Source organism: Procambarus clarkii, chromosome 40, assembly GCF_040958095.1.
Source record: "Procambarus clarkii isolate CNS0578487 chromosome 40, FALCON_Pclarkii_2.0, whole genome shotgun sequence".
NCBI classification, from domain to species: domain Eukaryota; kingdom Metazoa; phylum Arthropoda; class Malacostraca; order Decapoda; family Cambaridae; genus Procambarus; species Procambarus clarkii.
In genome coordinates this window covers 19,179,064-19,204,565 of record NC_091189.1, presented here as the reverse complement: position 1 = coordinate 19,204,565, position 25,502 = coordinate 19,179,064, and the positions used below count along the sequence as shown (strand labels likewise).

Genomic DNA, 25,502 nt, shown 5'->3' with positions numbered 1-25,502 from the left:
TGACCAGGTAATGAGCTGCCAGGACCTTGTTAGACCTCCAGAACCCCCGAGCCACATCATCATCACGTGCGAACATCATATGCCCGAGGATAGACTGCAGGCTGGCTAGACTTAATGACACTGCAGACAACCTCGGACAAATAAGCCTTGAACAAGGAACCAAGGAAACCAAATAAAAAATGTGACCACCAAAGCAGTACAGATGTAGTGTCACTGCCACTCCCAGACACAAATTATGCATCCTCTGCCAGACCAACCAAGCATCAACAACAAAATGAGCTCTCCAGAAGCCAACCAACACAGTCTTCGCCAGAAAAGGAGAAGGTAGCAAAAGAAGACACCTGTCAACTGGAAGGGAAGGGAACTATCGGGGAGGGGGGGGGGAAGTGCCAAGCTATTATAACTATATAGCACTTGGAAGCGGTCAGGATAAGGATTTGGGATGGGACGGGGGAAGGAAACGAGGGCACACACAGACTTTAAAAACTGCATCACTGAGGGGAGAAAAGAAAGATCAATACCTTATGAAGAGACCAAGATGGGTTGGGAGGAGCTTGAGCCAGTGAGTGAAAGAAGCCATGAGACTAGTGAAAAGGCACCAGAGTAGTATCAACTTCAAACACCAACAAAAGGGGCTCTGCCAAAGCCGATTGTTAAGAGGCAACCGCATTAGGATGTCGATCAACAACCAAGGTATGAAAGACAAAACCAGAATAAACATTGACAAAACATGAGAGAGAGAAAAATGGTGAAAGGAGCACCAAAGAAAAGTCATACTGCCACTTTGACAAGACACAGAGGTGGGGAGCCAACAACATAGCCACCTGCACATACAAATGTAGACTCATATAAAAAAAAAACTCCAGATGCATAGATCGGAGAACGTTGGAGCAATGAGGTACATCTAGACGTCCACTGAAAGAAGTAGTCGGGGGTGGGGGGAAAAGGGCATGGTTCAGAAATTGGACCAGATGAATCAGAAACCAAGACTGAGCTGGCCACCAAGGAGCCAGAAGAATCACTCTGCCTGTCTAAATCTCCAGTCTGAAGGATACCTGGAGGGATGAGATAAATGAGCCCCCCCCCACTCTGACTAGTCCAGCTGAAAGGCTTCTACTGAAAAAGCCTCACAATCAGAATAGGGCCATGCAAGAAGGAAGCTTCCATTCAAACCAGGTGAATGGAAGGAAGATACTGGTTTCTAGCTGACATGAAAAGGTCCACCTCGAGGTAATTGAATATCTCTCAGAGCCATTAGAAGGAACAAACCAAACATCAAAACGCCTGAAGAGGAAATGTGAAGCAAAAGCTGATGAAGGGCAAATGTAGCCTGAACCCAACAGTTTCAGCAGTAGTGGAACCAGAGGACAATTCCTGGAGCCAAACTCTACTCAAGGATAAAAAACAGGCAAAATTCAGGCGTCTAACCAACAGCCAAGTAATCCAGGCCCAACCAAGTCTGAACATGGGACAGAACCAACTAGATCTTCTATCAGTTTACCAGGAATCTTAACTCTGCAAGCTGGAAAAGAACCAAATCACCGACTTACAGACACAAGGACTGGCTGGGAGCCCAAAACTAGCCAGTTTTCGAGATAGGTCAAGCCAGAAATCCCTGGTAAATATCCAAGGAGCCAAATTTAAGCTGAAGGGAAGAACCTCAAAGCAGTAAGTCTGATGTCCCACAAGAAACCTCAACCAGTCCTTGAACCTCGGATGAAGAAGAAAGTGCCAGTATGCAACCTTAAGGTTCAGGGGGCCTATCATCCAGGAATCTGGCAGCAACACAAAACAAACTTGAGTTTTAGTGGTCATGCAAAAAGTCGGACATGAAATTATGCTGTTCAGGCGCAAGAGGTGCAGAAGGTACCTAGTCACACTCTGGGACCGAGAACAACCAAGACACCCACTGAAGAGAGGGGGGTTAACTCAACCCTGCCACAGTGGAACATCCGTGGATATTACGCCAATTTCCTTGACCTCCAACTTCTAATCTCGCAGTTTTCGCCTCTTTGTGTCTGTCACCAGGAGCCAATGCTTGGTGCTCGTCCTAGCCGCTTCCGTGGCTATTCTTTCCCCCCCCCCCCCACCAGTTGTTGCTGGTGCCCATAACTCTTCTGCTCTCTTGATTCGCTCTGATGTTCCTTTCGTCCCCTTACTTTTTTCATCGCCTCTCCACTGTTCTGCTGCCCATGTCTTTGTGCATAAATGGTACACGGTTTGTTCCATTTATCTCCCCCCCCCCACTGTCCCACTTTCTCTTCCCGATCTTAAACAACACCTGGACTCCTTGCCGGAGCCTGTGCTCCTGCTGGGTGATTTCAATTGTCGACATGCCCTTTGGAATGATGTGCTGACAAACACTCGAGGTCGCCTTTTTGAACCGTTCATCCTCTCTTCTTCCCTGTCTCTTCTGAATTCTGGTGAACCCACTCATTTGGACTCTCGGACTTGCTCCCTTTCCTGTCTCGACCTTTCTCTTTGCTCGTCATCCTTTTACAGTACTTAGCTTTCGCGTGGGGGGACTTTGATGACCTCCATGCCAGTGACCATTTTCCCATCCTTGTTACCTTTCTTCCTCTTTTCACCCTCCTCTCTCCTTCCCTAGGTGGCAGTTTGCCGAGGCTGACTGGCGCCTCTTTACCCTCCGTGCTATTATCTCCGACCTCGCTGTTCTGTCTCTCCCTCGCGCCCTCCTCCTTTTTCGTGACACTGTCTTTGATGCTTTCCTCCGCTCTATTCCTTGCTCTTCCTCTCGGGGAATGCGGAAGTGCGTTCCCTGGTGGAATGTGGACTGTGCTCGGGCGTAAGCGTGCAACCTGGAAGAGACATCGCCACCGGCAGACGGTTGAGTCTTTTCTTTTGTTTCGGAAGGCAAGTGCGGTGGTCCGTAGGACCATCCGTATGGCTAAACGTGTATGCTGGATGTATTATGTCTCCACTGTTACGTCCGAAACTCCTCTGCCACTGGTCTGGAAGCGTAACCGTAAGATAGCGGATAAGTTCGTTCCCGATGTCTCGCCGATCCTTCGCCTCCGTGGTACTCTTGTGGCGGACCCATTGCAGGTCGCGATCGAACTGGGTCCAACCTTTTCATCTGTTAGCTCTGGTTCTCAACCCTTCCTTCTTCGTAAGCCTATTCTTGAATCTCGTCCTTTCGATTTCTACACTCATCTTCGACTTCCCTATAACGATCCCTTCTCTCTCTCTGAACTTCGTTCTGCCCTGGCCCTTTGCGGTTCTATGGCAGCGGGCTCCGATGGCATTCATTATGAGATGCTTTGCCATCTCCCTCTGTGCATGTCTCAGTATTTACTGAGTCTGTATAATCGGATCTTGGAGTCGTCGTCAGTCCCTGAGGACTGGCTCGATGCCGTTGTCCTCCCTGTTCGCAAACCGGGGTCTCTGGGAACATCCCCTAAGGACTTTCGCCCTATTGCCCTTACAAGTTGTGTCTGCAAACTTTTTGAACGTATGGTTAACGTTCGTCTGATGGGGTTCCTAGAACACCATCACCTCCTCTTCCCTTCTCAATTTGGTATCCACAAGTGCCGCAGCACGACAGATGTCCTGGTGAACTTGGAGGTCTATATTAGTACTGCTTTTGCTGCGAAGACCTCCGTTGTTGCCATCTTTTTTTACCTGGAAAAGGCTTATGACACCACTTGGCGTTATCATATTCTATCCCAGCTTCATTCTTTTGGCCTTCGTGGTCATCTCCCTCTCTTTCTCCGCAGCTTCCTCTCTGTTCGTTCCTTTCGGGTGAGGCTTGGTACCGCGCTCTCTGCCTCATTTCAGCAATACGAAGGTGTGCCCCAAGGTAGTGTTCTGAGCATTACTCTTTTTCTAGTTGCCCTCAATGGTCTTGTTTCCTCTCTTCCTTCAGGCGTCTTCTCCGCTCTCTATGTCGATGATCTTACCCTTTGCTGTCAGGGTGATGATTCGCCTCTCCTTCAACGCCGGCTTCAACTTGGGATTGATGCCGTGTTGTCTTGGGCCACCGATCATGGCTTCAAGTTCTCTTCTACTAAGACTTGTGCCATTTTTTTTATCCGGAAACGGGTCGTTCTTCGTCCCTCTTTGTCACTTTATGGTCATACCCTTGAGTATAAAGATTCGACAAAGCTTTTGGGGTTATTCTTTGACACTCGTTTGTCTTGGTCTCCCCATATCTCTTACCTCCGTGCTGAGTGTTCTAAAGCCCTTGCCCTCCTTCGGGTATTGTCCCATACTTCTTGGGGAGCGGATAGGCGCACTCTCCTTGCTTTACATTCCTCTCTGGTCCTGTCTAAGTTCGATTATGGTTGCCCTGCTTACTCGTCTGCTTCTCCTTCTACTCTTCGCCGTCTTGATGCTTTGCATCATACTGGGTTGCGCCTCAGTTCTGGTGCCTTTCGTTCGACTCCCGTCCTCAGCTTGTATGTTGACACTAGCTTCCTGTCTCTCCAGGACCGCCATGATCGCTACTGTCTTTGCTATCTTGCGCGGTCCTTGCAACATCCTTCCTCTCGCATCTGTCGTACTTTAACTTTTACCCCTCCTGCGGTTTCTGTTCCTCTTCACCACCTCCCTCTTTCTGTCCTGTTATCTCGCTTACAGGATTCTCTTTCCATTCGTATTTCTAACATTTCTCCTCGTGTTGTTCCTTCTTTGCCCCCGTGGAGAGTCCCCCTTCCACAGTTTTGTACATCCTTGACCCGCATCACTAAAGCTTTTACCCCTCCTACGGTTCTAAAACGCCTTTTCCTTGAGCACTTTTCTTCTCACTCCCACTCCGTTTCCGTCTTCACTGATGGGTCTAAGTCTGCGGACGGTGTTGGCTACTCTGTTGTTTTTCCTGATCACACTTATGTATCGCTTACCTCCGGAGACTAGCATCTTCACAGCAAAGCTTTATGCTATTCTCTATGCTCTTCGTCTCCTGCTCTCTCATTGTCAATCTTCCTCTGTAGTTGTTGTTGACTCTCGTAGTGCCCTCATGGCTCTCGGGCCCTTTAATCCGGTTCATCCAGTGGTTGTCGAGATCCAGCATTGGCTGTTTCTAGTTCACAGTAAATTTAAGTCGGTTGAGTTTTGTTGGGTTCCCAGCCATATTGGTGTGTCTTTAAATGAGCGTGCGGATGCTGCCGCCAGGGAAGTTGTCCCCTCTTGTCCCATCTCTCGTAAAGGTATTCCTTATTCCGACTTTTACCCGGTTATCCATTCCTCCATCCTTACCCGTTGGCAGGCTTGTTGGTCGTCTGTTACTGGTAACAAACTACCTTCTCTTAAAGGTTGTGTGTCCTCGTGGCCGTCCTCCTATCACCGTAACCGGCGATGGGAAATGACTCTGGTGAGGTTGCATATTGGCCATACTCGCTTAACTCATGGTTACTTGATGGAGCGCCGCCCTGCTCCTTATTGTCCTAATTGCATTGTCCCTCTTACAGTCGTGCATATCCTTGTTGAATGTCCTGACTTCCGGGACGAGCGTGTGTCTTGTTTTCCGACCATCCCCCGCGGTCGCTTCTTTTTTTTTTTTCTTTTTTTTTTTTTTTTTGAGATATATACAAGAGTTGTTACATTCTTGTACAGCCACTAGTACGCGTAGCGTTTCGGGCAGGTCCTTAATCCTACGGTCCCTGGAATACGATCCCCTGCCGCGAAGAATCGTTTTTTCATCCAAGTACACATTTTACTGTTGCGTTAAACAGAGGCTACAGTTAAGGAATTGCGCCCAGTAAATCCTCCCCGGCCAGGATACGAACCCATGACATAGCGCTTGCGGAACGCCAGGCGAGTGTCTTACCACTACACCACGGAGACTGTTCTCTCTCGATAGTATTCTTGGTGACTCGGATATTTTTTACATCGTTCATCTTATGAGTCTCTTTTCTCGTATTGGCGTCCTTGGTGATATTTAGCCCCCTCTGATTATCCTGCACATTTGATGGTGCTTCATAACCTTCCCGGTTTGGTGCCTTCTTTTTGATAATTACTTACTTAACCTACTTAAGGTTTTGTCCCATACTTTTTGGGGAGTGGATAGGTGCACGCTCCTCTATTTGCACTCCTCTCTCGTCCTGTCTAAACTCGATTATGGTTGCCCTGCATACTCTTCTGCTTCTCCTTCTATTCTTCGCTGTCTTGAAGCTTTGCACCATACTGAGTTGCGCCTCAGCTCTGGTGCCTTTCGTTCGACTCCCGCCCTCAGCTTGTATGTTGACACTGGCTTCCTATCTCTCCCGGACCGCCGTGATCGCTACTGTCTTCACTATCTTGCGCGGTCCTTACAACATCTTTCCTCTCGCCTCTGTCATGCCTTAACTTCTACCCCTCCTGTGGTTCCTGTTCCTCTTCATCGCCTCCCTCTTTCTGTCCGACTGTCTCGCGTACAGGATTCTCTTTCCGTTTGTATTTCTAATGTTTCTCCTCGTATTGTTCCTTCCTTGCCCCCGTGGAGAGCCCCCTTTCCAAAGTTTTGTACATCCTTGACCCGCATCACTAAAGCTTTTACCCCTCTACAGTTCTGAAACACCTTTTCCTTGAGCACTTTTCTTCGCACTCCCACTCTGTTTCCATCTTCATCGATGGGTCTAAGTCTGCGAACGGTGTGGGCTACTCTGTTTTTTTTCCTGACCGCACCTCACACCTCCCTTCGGAGGCTAGCGTCTTCACAGCAGAACTTTATGCTATTCTCTATGCTCTCCGTCTCTTGCTTTCTCATTGTCAATCCTCCTTTGTGGTTGTAGTTGACTCTCGTAGGGCCCTCATGGCTCTAGGGTCCTTTAATCCTGTCCATCCGGTGGTCATCGAGATTCAACATTGGCTGTTTCTTATCTCTAGTAAATTTAAATCAATAGAGTTTTACTGGGTTCCCAGCCATATTGGTGTTTCTTTAAATGAGCGTGCGGATGCTGCCACTAGAGAAGCTATCTGTTCTTGTCCCATTTCCCGTAAAGGTATTCCTTATTCTGACTTTTATCCAGTTATTCATTTCCTCAATCCTTGCCCGTTGACAGGATTGTTGGTCTTCTGTAGTTGGTAACAAGCTGCGTACTCTCAAACGTAGTGTGTCCCCGTGGCCTTCCTCCTGCCACCGTAACCGGCGGTGGGAAACGACTCTAGCAAGGTTGTGGATTGGCCATACTCCCTTAACTCACGGTCACTTAATGGAGCGCCGCCCTACGCCTTATTGTCCTAATTGCGTTGTCCCTCTTACAGTCGTGCATATTCTTGTTGAATGTCCTGATTTCCAGGACGTGCGTGTGTCTTGCTTTCCGACCATCCCTCGGGGTCACTTGTCCCTCGATAGAATTCTTGGTGAAGGTTATCTTGAGGTTATCTTGAGATGATTTCGGGGCTTTTTTTTAGTGTCCCCGCGGCCCGGTCCTCGACCAGGCCTCCACCCCCAGGAAGCAGCCCGTGACAGCTGACTAACACCCAGGTACCTATTTTACTGCTAGGTAACAGGGACATAGAGTGAAAGAAACTCTGCCCATTGTTTCTCGCCAGCGCCTGGGATCGAACCCAGGACCACAGGATCACAAGTCCAGCGTGCTGTCCGCTCAGCCGACCGGCTCGGCTGAATCGGATACTTTTGATATCGTTTGCCTTATGCGTTTCTGTTCTCGTATTGGCATTCTTGGCGATATTTAGCGCCCTCTGATTATTTCCCACTTTGATGGTGCTACATAGCCTTCCCGGTTTGGTGTCTTCTTTTGATAATTACTTACTCAACCCTGCCATGACCATGCAGAGCTGAGGGGAGAACTCCTAACCCAAGACACCTGGACCTAAAGGAGGACACTGGACCAATGCCACCGGAGACCTTGGGATTCCACCTGGAAAGCCCACGAATCGTAGGACCAGGAACTGGAAAAAAAATGGGCCAGATGTCCCCCATAAAACTGTCAAGGGGCAAACCACGAAAGGGCCAGAGTGAATTCCTCCCCCCCCCCTCCCCCTTCCCCCTCAACACCTAAAGGAATGGCCAAGGCCCAATCCAGGAAGGAGAAGAGTTCAAGTTGAAAAAAAGCCCGGGTAAGCAAGCACGGCCCGCTTGTCGGAAAATCCGACACTATTTAATAATATCATACAGGCAGATAATATTGCTGTGTTGTATAAACAAGTTAACCCATAGAAAATGTAACTTGTAGTGGAATTTCCGTCTATAGAAAACGGGATATCATTACCACATACTATTATAAATTCACCACCTATTATGGTGGGAATTATTCTTAAATACATTAGTCTTTGGACTTTACCATCATAAAAACATCTCATATAAATTAACTTAATTATCAATATCAAAATAGAGTAAATGTGACCCTTCTATCACTTTCTGAAATCTGGACAATGTAGACCAGTAGCGTCAGTTGTGAGGGAGTGGTCAGCCATTGTTATTGTACTTAGACCAGAGGCACGGGAGCAATTCGGCTCCTGTTAATTTTACTTGGACGAAGTGTTATGGAAACCAAAGGTGTACCATCATCAACACGCTGTCAACAAATACAAGTTAAGTGTTCTGCCGAAACCCATTTATCTATCATTTGTGGCCATTAATGTCATTAGATAGGGTGGGGCGGTTAGATCACGAGATCGCCTCATACTAAAGGTAATTAAGCCTAGGTCTTTATGGTTCCTTATACAGTGTTTTCTCTGATATAGCTGTCATATATTAGGATTCTGGCTTCACAGCTAGCGCCCTTTTGACAGGTCAAGACGAGGAAGCATGCTTTGTGTACCAGTTACTGGGTGATGGAAGCTACCTCAAAGAGGATAATTTGGTGTCTACATCCTGGTTATACCTGGTGGATTAAGGCCTGCTGTACAATAAGATAAGGAACCTCTTCAATGTATGTAGTCTAATACTGTAGTTTGATTCGCTGCATATATATAAATTCAATATAAACCCCCCCTAATGTGTAGAGGATCGATTTGTGAGATTGCAGAAATACAGTCCACTTATCATCATACAAATTGCTATCGAAGTATATAAATTAACGTAAATATAAATCTCACAGGTCGGTTCCCACACCGCTGAAACGTGAGATGGGAGGGAAGTGAGCGGCCAGGCCAAAGTCATCCAAAGCCACTGAAACCAGAACTGCAGGTAACAGGGCAACAACATCCAGCACTGAAGTTCTAACAGGCAAACCACCCAGAATTTCTCAGAGAACAGATTAACCACAGCCCAGATGCACAAACAGGCCACCAAGTGAGCATAAATCCTGTGATTCTATGTGGCCGCGGCTTGAGAAAGCCGCGGCCACCACGTGTATTATAGCTTACCACTTACTACGCAAGCACTCAGCTTCGGCGAGTCATGCCAAACCCCAACAGAAAACAAAGGATTTTCCGCAAGCCCGTAAAAATAAGAACCTCCATAATGCAGCCATAAGGCCGAAGCCGACCCAAGCCTAAAAGAGGTCAGGTCTATGAGGGAAGTGAAGCCACTAACAAACTAGTGACATCGACGAGGACATGAAGCCGGCGGTTTGTCAAAGGTCCCCCCATTTGTCCTGATGACTTTTACAAGCTGAGTTTTAAAATTCAACAGTTTTGACATTTACGGCTTCCGCGAGTAGGCGGTTCCATGGATTTATAACCATGTGGGTGAAAAAGCGCCTCCTGTCTTCAGTCCTACAGTGTGGCTTGTTGAGTTTGAAACCGTTGCTCATTGTTTGTTACATCTGACCTTTCGAACAAATTGTCCGGATCATCGTCCTCCAAATTGATCAGTATTTAAAAGTTTCAATGAGATCAACCGTCATGTCTAGTTTGCAGTGTAGTTATCCCCGTGACCCTCAACATGTACTGGTATGAGAGTCAACTTAGTTCTGGAATGATTTTTGATGCCCGGTGTTAAATTTTCTCCTGAGCAGCTATGTCTTTCTGAAGATGAGGTCTCCATGCTTGGATACAATACTCCAAATGGGGGCGCATCACAGATTTATACAGTGCAATCACTACCTTCTTTTCCTAAAAGTCAAAGGTACGTTTCATTATTCCTAGTGTTTGGTTAGCTTTTTTTACTATCCCTCCCACTTGTTATGCAACTTACAATGAATGGTGGATTCTGATTCCAAGGTCCTTTTCTTAATCAATCTAATAGAACGTAATGTTAATTAGGTAGTTGTGGCATGGGTTGTTGTGCCCCACATGTATAGATTAAACTGTAATATATATACCGAGTAAAGAGATAACTTGGTAAGGCTCCTTACGAGTACGTCTGGTACATCAAAGCAGATGGTGATGAGGGAGACTTGCCTTTCCCAGAAGTGCAGGAAGCATGGAGATGTCTTGACATTCCTTAGTCTGCACCTGTGTTGAAACTGGCGAGTGTTCCGCAAGGTGGAGTACTGTCACACGCTGTTCAGCATCATTATGGAACAACTTGTCATGATCAAGAAGTCACCTCACAAAGTAACTTCTCAATCCCTCATACTTTACGGAAATCTTGTACAGAGTTTCACTCATACAGCTTTTCCATGCTAAGTTAAATCTGAGTTCCTTATGATCACTGTTTCCTAACATGCTCCCTATTTTTAAGTTAACTAGTAACTAGTTAACTTTAACTAGTGGCTCCCTGTTGGCCAAAACCAAGTCTAATATATTATTTTCAAGCGTTGGATCAGTAATATAATAATTAAGAAAGCAGTCGTCCATCATTTCTAAAAATTCCTCTGCCTGCAATATTGCCAGTTGTATTGACAGTGTCATACCAAGATGACTTAGATGCTGCTGCCTAAATATTACTGACTGTCGAGCTTTGGTGACACCAATGTAGACCGGCGAGCACCTGCAGTATTTTGACAGGTATTGTACAGGACTCATTTTTTTCCTTAAAAAAAGTTCATTATTATTGTTATTAAATCATTAATTTTACTACCTGGGAATTACTAGATATTAATTACATAATTCTTAAAACTATACCATTTTAAAGAAGTCATAAGTTATTGCTTCCTCAAACAACTATATTTCTCTAAGAATGATTTCAAGCTTTTTGTTCTGGCTTTTTCTTCATACAAAAATGGTATAAAGCAAAATTAATAATAATAATATATTATTACATTTTCAGCTTAAAAGTCCATGGGCACGCGAAATAATTGTTTAGATGGTTGACAATTTGGGAGCACGCCTCAAAATGCCTCCCGACGTCTGCTCTAAACCACTACACAATGTAAGCTTAATCACTACAATCCTGATCCTTTTAACCTTCAGTTATATGGATACAAAACCATACTTATCATGGTCCTGAAGAGATGTATAGAAATAAAATAGCAAGCGGACTAGTCAGAGAGAGAGAGAACATGTAGAGATTGAAGGTGTAAATAAAAAAAAATAGTAAACAAATTATGGAAACAACAGCGGTCGACCAGCTGGCCAATACAACTATGTAATAATAATGTGCAGACCACCAGCCCACAGACCTGGGAAAGCGCTATAACGGCTCCCAGAAGTATCTGTGGTGGACGCACATATTATAACGACTCCCAGAAGCATCTGTAGTGGACGTACATGTAATAACGGCTCCCAGAAGTATCTGTAGTGGAAGCACATGATATAACGGCTCCCAGAAGTATCTGTAGTGGACGCACATGATATAACGGCTCCCAGAAGTATCTGTAGTGGACGCACATGATATAACGGCTCCCAGAAGTATCTGTAGTGGACGCACATGATATAACGGCTCCCAGAAGTATCTGTAGTGGACGCACATGATATAACGGCTCCCAGAAGTATCTGTAGTGGACGCACATAATATAATGGCTCCCAGAAGTATCTGTAGTGGACGCACATAATATAATGGCTCCCAGAAGTATCTGTAGTGGACGCACATGTTATAATGGCTCCCAGAAGTATCTGTAGTGGACGCACATGATATAACGGCTCCCAGAAGTATCTGTAGTGGACGCACATGTTATAATGGCTCCCAGAAGTATCTGTAGTGGACGCACATGATATAACGGCTCCCAGAAGTATCTGTAGTGGACGCACGTGATATAATGGCTCCCAGAAGTATCTGTAGTGGACGCACATGATATAACGGCTCCCAGAAGTATCTGTAGTGGACGCACATGTTATAATGGCTCCCAGAAGTATCTGTAGTGGACGCACATGATATAACGGCTCCCAGAAGTATCTGTAGTGGACGCACATGTTATAATGGCTCCCAGAAGTATCTGTAGTGGACGCACATGATATAACGGCTCCCAGAAGTATCTGTAGTGGACGCACATGATATAATGGCTCCCAGAAGTATCTGTAGTGGACGCACATGATATAACGGCTCCCAGAAGTATCTGTAGTGGACGCACATGTTATAATGGCTCCCAGAAGTATCTGTAGTGGACGCACATGATATAACGGCTCCCAGAAGTATCTGTAGTGGACGCACATGATATAATGGCTGCCATGCAGGGTCCGCCGGCTACACACCACAGTAACATCGTCTCCAACGCCAAGCTGGGAACAAAGTTAAAAAAGCGGACGATAAAGACAATTATATAACGGCAGTAATTTTGCTCATGCTCTACTTTTTTAATCTGATTAAGTATGTGTTAAAATTTAGCGTGTATATTGAGGAGGCTTAGGGGCTACCCATACTACCCACACAGTAATTAAGCTACCCACATTATAACTAGGTTACCCACATTATAACTAGGTTACCCACATTGTAACTAGGCTACCCACATTATAATTAGGTTACCCACATTGTAACTAGGCTACCCACATTATAACTAAGTTACCCACATTGTAACTATGCTACCCACATTGTAACGAGGCTACCCACATTGTAACTAGGCTACCCACATTGTAACGAGGCTACCTACATTGTAACGAGGCTACCCACATTGTAACTAGGTTACCCACATTGTAACTAGGCTACCCACATTGTAACTAGGCCACCCACATTGTAACTAGGCTACCCACATTGTAACTAGGCTACCCACATTGTAACTAGGCTACCCCACACTGTAACTAGGCTACCCACATTATAACTGGGTTACCCACATTGTAACTAGGCTACCCACATTATATCTAGGTTACCCACACTGTAACTAGTCTACCTACATTGTAACTAGGCTACCCACATTGTAATGAGGCTACCCACATTGTAACTAGGTTACCCACATTGTAACTAGTCTACCCACATTGTAACTAGGCTACCCACATTGTAACGAGGCTACCCACATTGTAACGAGGCTACCCACATTGTAACGAAGCTACCCCACATTGTAACGAGGCTACCCCACATTGTAACGAAGCTACCCCACATTGTAACGAGGCTACCCACATTGTAACTAGGCTACCCACATTGTAACTAGGCTACCCACATTGTAACTAGGCTACCCCACACTGTAACTAGGCTACCCACATTATAACTAGGTTACCCACATTGTAACTAGGCTACCCACATTGTAACGAGGCTACCCACATTGTAACTAGGTTACCCACATTGTAACTAGTCTACCTACATTGTAACTAGGCTACCCACATTGTAACGAGGCTACCCACATTGTAACTAGGTTACCCACATTGTAACTAGTCTACCCACATTGTAACTAGGCTACCCACATTGTAACTAGGTTACCCACATTGTAACTAGTCTACCCACATTGTAACTAGGCTACCCACATTGTAACGAGATAACCCACATTGTAACGAGGCTACTCCACATTGTAACGAAGCTACCCCACATTGTAACGAAGCTACCCCACATTGTAACGAAGCTACCCACATTGTAACGAAGCTACCCCACATTGTAACGAAGCTACCCCACATTGTAACGAAGCTACCCCACATTGTAACGAAGCTACCCACATTGTAACGAGGCTACTCCTCATTGTAACCAAGCTACCCCACATTGTAACGAAGCTATACCACATTGTAACGAAGCTGCCCACATTGTAACGAAGCTACCCACATTGTAACGAAGCTACCCCACATTGTAACGAAGCTACCCACATTGTAACGAAGCTACCCCACATTGTAACGAAGCTACCCTACATTGTAACGAAGCTACCCCACATTGTAACGAAGCTACCCCACATTGTAACGAAGCTACTCCACATTGTAACGAAGCTACCCCACATTGTAACGATGCTACCCCACATTGTAACGAAGCTACCCCACATTGTAACGAAGCTACCCCACATTGTAACGAAGCTACCCCACATTGTAACGAGGCTACCCCACATTGTAACGAAGCTACCCCACATTGTAACGAAGCTACCCCACATTGTAACGAAGCTACCCCACATTGTAACGAAGCTACCCCACATTGTAACTAGGCTACTCGTATGCTAGGAATATTGGAATCAACACGACACAACAAGAATGAGAGTGCAAATGTGGTACAGAAGTTAGTGGCCGGCCGGCCCCTCAACCCTGGCTTGCTCAAGCCCTATAATCTGCAGCATCCAAGTGCGTCCACAACAATCACGTCCACACGCACCCTGAGTTTGCTTTCCGCAGAGATTGTTTAGGTATGTTAGTTCTAATGCAAAAGGAACTGATTAAAACAGTACAGATTCACGGAGTATTAATTGAAATAATTTTGACTAATTAGTAATTATTTATTTGCTTTATTGTATGTATATATATATATATATATATATATATTGTATTATGGTGTTTCATATAAAAGAACAAGAATTTAACTGGAGGATACAGCCTAAACCGGTTTATAATAAGCGTTTAACTATAACAAACTAAATAATTAAATTAACAGACATGTTAATTAATAAAATAAATATAAATTAATCAAGTAAGCTTTTAAACATATAAACAATTAAATCAATAAACAAATATATGAAGAACTTTGAAAATAATATATACAATGTTATTGTATTTTTTGAAGTACAGTGTAGTTAAAACTGTTGTTGGGGGGGGCGGGGTTGTCCCTCTTCCCTTCCTACACACCCACACAGTGTGGATACATCTTCCTCTACACTTCATTAAGAGCAAAGTAACCGTAAGTGTGGTGGCATGGTGGGAGTGTGGTGGCATGGTGTGAGTGTGGTGGTGGCATGGTGTGAGTGTGGTGGTGGCATGGTGTGAGTGTGGTGGCATGGTGTGAGTGTGGAGGCATGGTGTGAGTGTGGTGGCATGGTGTGAGTGGTGGCATGGTGTGAGTGTGGAGGCATGGTGTGAGTGTGGTGGTGGCATGGTGTGAGTGGTGGCATGGTGTGAGTGTGGTGGCATGGTGTGAGTGGTGGCATGGTGGGAGTGTGGTGGTGGCATGGTGTGAGTGGTGGCATGGTGTGAGTGTGGTGGCATGGTGTGAGTGTGGTGGCATGGTGTGAGTGGTGGCATGGTGTGAGTGTGGAGGCATGGTGTGAGTGTGGTGGTGGCATGGTGTGAGTGGTGGCATGGTGTGAGTGTGGTGGCATGGTGTGAGTGTGGTGGTGGCATGGTGTGAGTGGTGGCATGGTGTGAGTGGTGGCATGGTGTGAGTGGTGGCATGGTGTGAGTGTGGTGGCATGGTGTGAGTGTGGTGGTGGCATGGTGTGAGTGGTGGCATGGTGTGAGTGGTGGCATGGTGTGAGTGGTGGCATGGTGTGAGTGTGGTGGCATGGTGTGAGTGTGGTGGTGGCATGGTGTGAGTGGTGGCATGGTGTGAGTGGTGGCATGGTGTGAGTGTGGTGGCATGGTGTGAGTGTGGTGGTGGCATGGTGTGAGTGGTGGCATGGTGTGAGTGTGGTGGTGGCATGGTGTGAGTGTGGTGGTGGCATGGTGTGAGTGTGGTGGTGGCATGGTGTGAGTGTGGTGGCATCGTGTGAGTGGTGGCATGGTGGGAGTGTGGTGGTGGCATGGTGTGAGTGGTGGCATGGTGTGAGTGTGGTGGCATGGTGTGAGTGGTGGCATGGTGTGAGTGTGGTGGCATGGTGTGAGTGTGGTGGTGGCATGGTGTGAGTGTGGTGGCATGGTGTGAGTGTGGTGGTGGCATGGTGTGAGTGGTGGCATGGTGTGAGTGTGGTGGTGGCATGGTGTGAGTGTGGTGGCATCGTGTGAGTGGTGGCATGGTGTGAGTGTGGTGGCATGGTGTGAGTGTGGTGGCATGGTGTGAGTGTGGTGGCATGGTGTGAGTGGAATGTGGTGGCATGGTGTGAGGGGAGTGTGGTGGTCCCTGGGCAGGCAGGGGTGATGCGGTGGTCATTCCTCGCGCCTTCCTTAAGATCACTTGCATGTGGCGCATCGAAATTTCCCGTTGGTGTTGCACATTCCTTCATGTGTGTCCTGAAGACAAGTTGTGTGTCGACCATTGTGTGGCGAGACAAGACAACGTCCTCGGACACTGTGATGTGCTCCCACACGAAGGTACTCCACAGTCAAAGGTGACCAACCAGGACCAGGACTGAGTCTATAACTTGACATTTTTACCGATGGAAACCTTGCCCACCAATCGAAATCCAACAGCCTCGTATTTCCAGTCTCGAGCGGAATTGTGATTGGCAGGAAAACGAGAGGTGGGAGTTCCCGCAAGTTACCCGTCTGGTAGCTTGTGAGTCAGGCCGCGAGATGGCGCGCGGGTGGGGGGTCGACCTTCTTAGGTGCGGAAATAGTCCGCAGGGTTCAGTTACTCGCTGGCCGTGGTGGAGGGTGTGTGTGTCGCCTCTCGCTCTCCTCACCTGTCAGTGGCCAAAAACTTTCGCCTCATTAATAAGAAAAAATATTAATACCCAAAATTAATTATTTATAACCCAAGTTGCTTAATAGTCATCTGAAAAAAATATATATTGCTAGATGGTATTTGTGAAGTGTGAGTGAGTGAGTGAGTGGTGAGGAGGAGCTAGGTGACCCGAGAGGATGAGGCACAAGGACCAGCGGGGCTGCTCAGGGCCACCTTCCCCGCCCTCCAGCGTGGCCAAGGTCCGCAAGGCCTCCTACTACGTGTGGTTCCTGGGTGCTGAGGAGTGCCGGGGCCTTCGGGGCGCAGAGTGCGTGCGCCCCGTCGTCCACTACCTGGTGGGGCGCGAGCGGGAGCAGGAGCCAGATAAGGTGACGCTGCAGGTGTCTGGCAGGGGCATCAAGCTCCTGCAGGCGGGGCCTCATGGCCGCGCTGCTGCGCCCGTCAAGCACTTCATCCCCGCTTCAGCGGTCACTTACGTCCAGCAGGAGGCGCGCCCTGACGATGATATCGTCTCTGCTATCCTCCTCATCTACAACCCGCTCACCCGCTGCCCCGTGCACGTCCATACGTACCGCTGCGACTCGACCGAGACGGCGGCGCTGCTGCGCGACCACCTGGCGCAGCTGGTGGAGCACCCGGAGCAGCAGGCTAAGCTGGCGGCGCTTGAATCGCGCCTGGCCGCGCGCGGGTTGCTGCCTGCGCCCTCCACCAGCCGCGGGTCAGATGGTGCCTCCACGGGGTCGTCGACGTCCTCTGGCGGCGGCGGCAGCAGCTCTGGGCGCTCGCCGCAAGCGGTGCCTGCGGCTGCGGGTCCCGGCATGGCCACGCTCTACGACTCCCTGGCGGCAGAGCTGCGGGAGAAGCTTGGAGGTCGGGGCGCGCCCCTCCTCCTGCCACCCAAGGATTATGACACCCTCAACCGCTCCCGAGGACGACTACCAGACACCCGCCGCGCCCCACCCGCAGCCACCCGCAAGTCCCACGAGGACGACTCCGCGAGGTCATCCGGTATTGGTAGCGACGACGCCCCGTCCCCCACTCACGACCGCGAGCTGGACCCTATCGACAACCAGTCGTCCTCAGGTGAGAAATAATTGGTCGTAAGGGCGGGGACGACCATTGGTCGTAAGGGCGGGGACGACCATTGGTCGTAGGGGCGGGGACGACCATTGGTCGTAGGGGCGGGGACGACCATTGGTCGTAGGGGCGGGGACGACCATTGGTCGTAGGGGCGGGGACGACCATTGGTCGTAGGGGCGGGGACGACCATTGGTCGTAGGGGCGGGGACGACCATTGGTCGTAGGGGCGGGGACGACCAGTCGCCCTCGAGCCAGGGATAACCGGTTATTGTGGTGGCACTTCACTTATTGGGGGGGGGGGGACACGTAGTACCATTAAAGGTGATGGTTGTATTTGTAAGCAGCGTTGACGGAAACACTGGACACTAGAGTATCGTCATTATGCAAATTACCAAGTCCGTCTCAACTTAAACTTAACAAATGCTCAGGGGCCAGATTCACGAAGTCACTTACGAACCTGTACATCTTTTCTCAATCTTTGGCGGCTTTGTTTCCAATTATTTAACAGTTAATGAGTTCCGAAGCACCAGGAGGCTGTTTATAACAATAACAACAGTTGAATGGGAAGTTTTCATGCTTGTAAACTGTTTAATAAATGTAACCAAAGCCGTCAAAGATTGAGGAAAGATGTACACGTTCGTAAGTGCTTGCGTAAGTGCTTTCGTGAATCTGGCCCCAGGCAATGTTCCCTAGAGCACTCGTCGCAATTGGCAGTGTTGTATTGGGCTCAAGATCTGCCAATCTCGCGAGTTAAGGCCACCAGAGTAGCTTGTGGACCATCCAGAAAGTATACTTTGGTTCTGGATATGGTCCACAACTAAAGTAAACCGTAAACCCTGTGTATGTATATACACAGAATTACGTGACGTGTATGCGTGTGATATATATATATATATATATATATATATATATATATATATATATATATATATATATATATATATATATATATATATATATATATATATATATATATATTATATATATATATATATTATATATATATATATTTTATATATATATATATTTTATATATATATATATTTTATATATATATATATATATATATATATATTTTATATATATATATATATATATATATATTTTATATATATATATATATATATATATATATATATATATATTTTATATATATATATATATATATATATATATATATATATATATATATATATATATATATATATATATATATATATATATATATATATATAATATGATATGATATGTTGTACCTAGTAACCAGAACGTCCTACTCGGCCTACTCTGCAAGATCCGATTTGCCTAATAGACCAAGTTATACTGAATTTACATATTTTTCTAATTTTTTTCTTATGAAATGATAAATCTGTCCATTTCATTATGTACAAGTTAATTTTGTTTAAATTTGAGTTAAAACTAACATCTCTTCTTGAGGTTATCTTGAGATAATTTCGGGGCTTAGTGTCCCCGCGGTCCAGTCCTTGACCAGGCCTCCACCCCCAGGAAGCCGCCCGCAGCAGCTAATTCCCAGGTACCTATTTACTGCTAGGTAACAGAAGCATTAGGGTGAAAGAAACATGTTACCCATTTGTCTCCGCCTCCACCGAGGATCGAACCCGGAACCTCAGGACTACGAATCCGAGGCGCTGTCCACCCAGCTGTCAGGAGCCCTACTATGATATCTACTAACATAGATATATGACCGAACCTAACCTAACCTAACCTAACCTATTTTATCCTAACCTAAACTAACACAACTAAGTCAATAAATTATGTTCCTAATATAATATAATAATAATAATTCAAATAAACTAATTGGAAACAGTTTATTGAAAATAAAGAAAATCACTCGGCCTATTAGGCAAATCGGGCTTTGCATAGTAGTCCGAGAAGTGCGTTCTGGCTACTAGGTACGACATATATATAAATAAAATATGTGCGCACGTACGTAATTCACCTCTGTACACATCTGTGAATCCCACTTGGGTATATGTCTACCCAGACAGTATTAATATATAAGGTTACATGTGTTATAAGCACTAGCCTAATGCAGTGGAAAGCAGCCTCAGAAGTGCTCAGATTGTCACGTAATTAGAATAAGCAACACGTTTTATTGTTTTACACAGTTGTGTACAGGAACAGGCGACTTCTGACTCCTGTTTGAGACAACGATTGAGAGCTTCCCCTTCCCATAACTCATGGTAAGCATTATCCATTAGTTTTCCCTGGAACACCACCCGCCAATTGATGAAGAACCAGGTGCCCATTCAATGCTGGGTGAACAGAGGCGTACAGTTAAGGATTGGTACCCTGTCAATCCTCCCCCGACAAGGATACGAACGTAGACGAAATCTCTCGCGAAGCGCAGTGCATGTTACCACTGCGTTACCTTTACTTAAGAAACCTTTTAATAAGTCAGCGTTGTTTCCACGTGTAATTGATTAGTATGTATTTACAATTATCAGTATTGCAGTGCAAAAGTTTAAATATGCATGTATAGGCCTATGGCTCTATATATGCCAATCTTAACGCAATATCCTTATAATATTTACACATGAATCTGTAATAACTTTTTTTTTGTCATTAGGCGACCTCCAGAGTATCTTTGTCTCAAAGGCGCAAGGGGCGCAGCTCTGGGTGTTTTAAGTGAAGATGGAGAGGCACAGGTGAAGGGAAAATTACAGAAATGGTACGGTAATCAAGGTACGGTAATTATGAGGAGAAAGCACTAAGCCATTACGAGTATATAGCACATGGAAGAGATAAGGATGAGGATTTATAGGAGTGAGGAATAGAATGATGCTCAACCTTATGAAATTAAAATAAGTTTATTGAAGTATGAATGCACACAAAGGGATAGCGTACGTAGCTCAAGCTATTCTCATCCCGTTCAGTACAACGTGTTCGTATATACTTACACCTGCCACACATATGTAGTAATAGTAGTAGGCATCCATCAGGCTCAGGAGACTATGGTGTTGCGCTCTGGTTGTCATATGTAATATGTTGAGTAATATATAATATGTAACCAACATATTACTAAACATTTTGCACCCCAACCACTTGGATGATCGGCGATTGAACACCGACTTGCGTGGAGCCTTGCTGGCACAGTGTGTGTGTGTGTGTTGGCAGCTAAGCTAAGCTTGCTCTCTTGTCAGGGAGCTGTGAATCGAATACAAGACCCTAGGGCAGGTAAGCAGGACATGGAAGGCTGGGGTGAGGATGAAGAAAACTTGAGCAGGGAACAGGGTACAAGTCTGAGGAAGAGGGTACAGCTCGGCTGGCCCGACCACCACGAGTTTGACTTAGCGATGATACTCTACGGCGTTCACTTTGTCCATTTGTATCCCTGGGCGTTGGTGCCAGGCAGCTGGCAGTTGGTGGTGGTTGTTGGTGTTACTTCAGTCTTCGGTCAGAGCTCAGACTTCAGAGTTGTTCTTGCTTCTTTCTTCTGGCATTTTACATCAGGCTTGGGTCGTTGGTCTTCTTGGGCTTCGGGGTAGTCATGCTTCGTATTGACATTGCATTGTCGTCGTTCGAGGTTGTGGGTGTGATGTGCAGAAGGAAATCTTTAAGACTAGTTGCCCTTCCCGTTGAGGAGGGGATGGTGCTCCAACCGAGACATCTTCGTCAATCGAATCGCTTGAGTCACAGGCAGAGGTTGTGGTTCTTGGAGACTGAGTCGTAGCAGGTCCTGCAGCTAGAGTACACGGTTCAGTATTGGGCGTGAACTGGGTCTGTGAGTGTGTGTGAGCTTCCTCACATGTATTTCAGCATATATGGATGTCTGTATATGAATACTGTGTAGTTTTCACATATACACACTCGGATGCTTTTGTACATGTTAGAATGTTCTGTTTAAAGGTAATTTTACTATTGTAATTATTTATTTTTTAATAAAGAGGAGTTTCTGATCAATATTTCATCTTGGGATTATATATTGTGGAGCTTGGTTTCCATTGAGTAGATAACGTGAAGGGTGGGGGACTGGCCTTCCCCTCCCCACCCACGCGAGAGGTGGGTGAAGCCCTGGCCTTCCCCTCCCACCCATGCGAGAGGTGGGTGAAGCGCTGGCCTGCCTCTCCCACCCAGGCGAGAAGTAGGCGGGGTTCTGGCCTGCCTCTCCCACCCAGGCGAGAGGGGGCGGGGCTCTGGCCTGCCTCCACCACACAGGCGTGAGGGAGCATTGGCCTGCCTCCTCTTCCTCACTTCCCAGACGAGAACAATTTACTATGCAAACAGAACTAAACATAAAAAACATTCGATCAAGCATCAGTGTGTGCATGTATAAATTATACACAGTAATCGTTTATGTACATCCATACATGCTGAAATACATGAGATGAATCTTACAAACACTCGCAGTTCCTTGCAAAAGAGAGCAAGCTTAGTATCCATACTGAACACCATAAATGGTGTCAGCAAGGCGGACAGCCCGCCTGCTTTCATAACTCGTAATATTTCACATTTCAACAACTGGTTCGTTTACCTGTGCTTCGCCGTCCCGCCCTTCCCCCACCCACATCATCTCTCAAAAATGCGTGCGAGAAAAAAATAGAGGTTGTGGAAAGAAAGAAAAAGTATCGTGAAAGCGAGAAAGCAGAGATATGGCAGTAGCCAAATCATGATGCTTCACATTGCAATTTATATGAATAAATTTCTCTGCAATCATTGAGGTTATTATATAATTATATATATATATATATATATATATATATATATATATATATATATATATATATAATATATATGTCGTACCTAGTAGCCAGAACTCACTTCTCAGCCTACTATGCAAGGCCCAATTTGCCTAATAAGCCAAGTTTTCATGAATTAATTGTTTTTCGACTACCTAACCTACCTAACCTAACCTAACTTTTTCCGCTACCTAACCTAACCTATAAAGATAGGTTAGGTTAGGTTAGGTAGGGTTGGTTAGGTTTGGTCATATATCTACGTTAATTTAAACTCCAATAAAAAAAAATTGACCTCATACATAATGAAATGGTTAGATTTATCATTTCATAAGAAAAAATTAGAGAAAATATATTAATTCAGGAAAACTTGGCTTATTAGGCAAATCGGGCCTTGCATAGTAGGCCGATAAGTGCGTTCTGGCTATTAGGTACGACATATATATATATATATATATATATATATATATATATATATATATATATATATATATATATATATATATATATAAAATTATTAGTGCTGTGTATATTAGTATCTATATTTTAATTGTCTTCTCATCGTAATTTTGTGATATAATTAGTATCTGTTTTACGGTTGTAGTTGTAAACTGAACTTTGTTTTTTCCAATACATCACCTTTTCAGATTATAAGGTAAATGTTACTCTGTGCTAAAATGTAAGCTTTATTTCACCTGTTTAGTCCAGCCAGTATTGTAATAATTTATGCGATTTGTTGCTAATAAGTTTTGGTTCTGAATCTGGGACGCGACTTATGACAACAGTGCATAATAAAACATGTTAAATTGTGCGGCAACAGACACAAGGAGGCTGGTAGACGAGGCATACACCTCTCCCTTCCCCGCGGGACTTGCCTCTCACTGTACAAGTTAGTGTCTGCCGGGGAGTAACGTCTAAAGCTTTTTACTCCACCTACTAGCCTACTACCTGCTGCGTTACAATATAACTCTGCTGACGTTCGAATCCCTTGTCAGATCTGGCCTTGAAGTTCTGGAGGAGTCACTGATAGGCAAGTTCTGAAATTTATTGCATCCCGCCATGGCTCGCAAGATTAGTGTCACAAGAGCTGGTTTTGTTACACTAGTAATAAGAACTCCGGCAATGGTCGTCTGCGAATGACAGTGTGGTTGTCATTATGTTGCCAGTCTGCCGGACGAGATTTTTCCACAAATGTGGCACTGGCAGCGAAGCTGGAATGACGTCATCTGTTTTATAGTGTAACGGGGCATTGAGTTGCCAGTTTATTCATATTGCAACTCCTAGAAATCGGGCGAATGCTTAGCGAGGCCGATCTACATCACTTCTCGTTCATTCATGGCAATAAGGATATATTTTTGGACTAGGAGAGCAATATAGGTTTGTGTTCCACCTGGACACAGCCGAGTGTGGGCGACGAACGTACGCGTAGATTAGAATGCCATATTAAAGGCAGTTACGTCAGTAAACGGTATTGTTGTTACAGAATAACTCATGCGCTAGTTCCGGGGAGAATTTACTTATCAGTAGTTGCCTATTGGTGATTTCAGGAAAGTGAGGTCTAGCACTAAATGCCCCGCTTACTACCCTTGTTGTGGGCTATACAGTGTGTTTGTGTTGATTCTCAGTAAGTGGGCGTTGAGAAGATTACCCAACCTTCATCTTGGAAATTATGGGGTCAGGTGGCAGGCTGGTCCTGCAATGGATTTTTGGATTTGATGTCCAAAGGGTTTGGAAAAGATGGGGAAGGTAGAGGTTTGGGGAGGTGAAATTCTGGAAGATTGATGCGGGGTATGAAGAGAGAGGTTTGAAAGTTCGGTGGCCTGTCCACCATGGGTTAACGTGTGTGTGTCTCGTGTTTGGGTGTGTGGTGTGTTGTGTTGTCAGTACATTGACTGGGGGGGGGGGAGGCTAGTGTTTGTGGCCCAGCTGGTGTCTGGAAACCCTAAAGCCGTTGGAGTTGGCTGCAGGAGATTATTCTGCGACACCCGCCACACTGCTCGGCAGGTGGCAGGTGGCCCTGCACCATCTGTCATAAGAGGGATGACCATTTAGGGCGCTCAGTGTATAAACTAGCGGTATAAAATCTGTCTAGGCCTCCTGTGTATTATACAAAACCTCATTGTTTTACAGTACATTTTTACGACTCTTATTAGATGAATATATTTCGTTATAAACTAAGGCTATAAGGCTAAGTTTAGTTAGGCCTCAGATTACGCTTGGTTAGGTTTAGCAGAGCGCAGCTAGCTGACTGCCGCCGCCATTTTTCACTCACAAGGTTTTCGATCTAACAAAACAATGCTAGAATGCCTATTTACCAGGGTTATACCGCTACCCAGTAAAATTAGCTATATTTAATATGGTTAAATTTAGTTTCAGTAGCGTACGGGAACCAGATTTCGCTGACTTTGCGAAAATTAGGTGTTGCGTATATTTCTAACACTGATAGATCATATGTTTAACGTTGCCTTCTCGCCCCAATTTTTTTTTTTTTTAATTTTGCTCCGAGGGGCGAGTTTATTGGGCAGCGCCACTCATCCTGTGAGTGGACACACCGCCATAGCACCGTAGAACACTCCCCAATAGGAAGAAAACCCGCTGGGTTGTTCATCCTGTCACTACTTGTACCCAAACACACTCGCCCACTAATGCAATAACGCGTCCACTTCCCACACTGGCAACGCCGTTCTCTCGATTAAATATCTGGCAAGTGTTCTCCCAACTCGCCAAAATAGCCTAGCTGTAATTGGTATACTTCCGCTCTATATACTTCCTCTAAAGCGTTCGTGTGTTGTCATCATTCAACCCTGCCTCCTACGGTACCACTCGTTCGCTCATTGTTTACCTTACGATAACCAACGTTACAAATCTAGCCTACTATGAAAAGTAACGATTCATAAAGATCTACGATATTTTATGCATCGGACTCAATAGGTTAGGTGGGTTGTTTGGGTTCGTCCGTTCCTTGGTTAGGTTAGGAGGTTGGATTTTCCCACAGAGGCAAATCAAGAGAACAAACTGTAAAATGATAGTACGTGTAGCAACTATTTGGCAGAGTTAAAAAATTAACTATTGCAGCCAACAATGTTCAAGTTTTGTACTATTAA

General features: G+C 45.6%; 1 protein-coding gene across 2 annotated transcripts in view; it reads left to right on the top strand.

Moving 5' to 3' along the window:
* Window positions 1–16,571: 16,571 nt before the first annotated feature.
* Window positions 16,572–25,502, top strand: part of LOC123757942 (zinc finger CCCH domain-containing protein 13) — a 122,637-nt gene continuing 113,706 nt past the window's right edge. For both annotated transcript variants that reach the window (XM_045741910.2, XM_069338802.1), the window contains exon 1: window positions 16,572–17,704. In XM_045741910.2, the coding sequence (XP_045597866.1) occupies window positions 16,798–17,704 (907 nt within the window). In that variant the 5' untranslated portion in view covers window positions 16,572–16,797. The remainder of the gene's footprint in view (window positions 17,705–25,502) is intronic.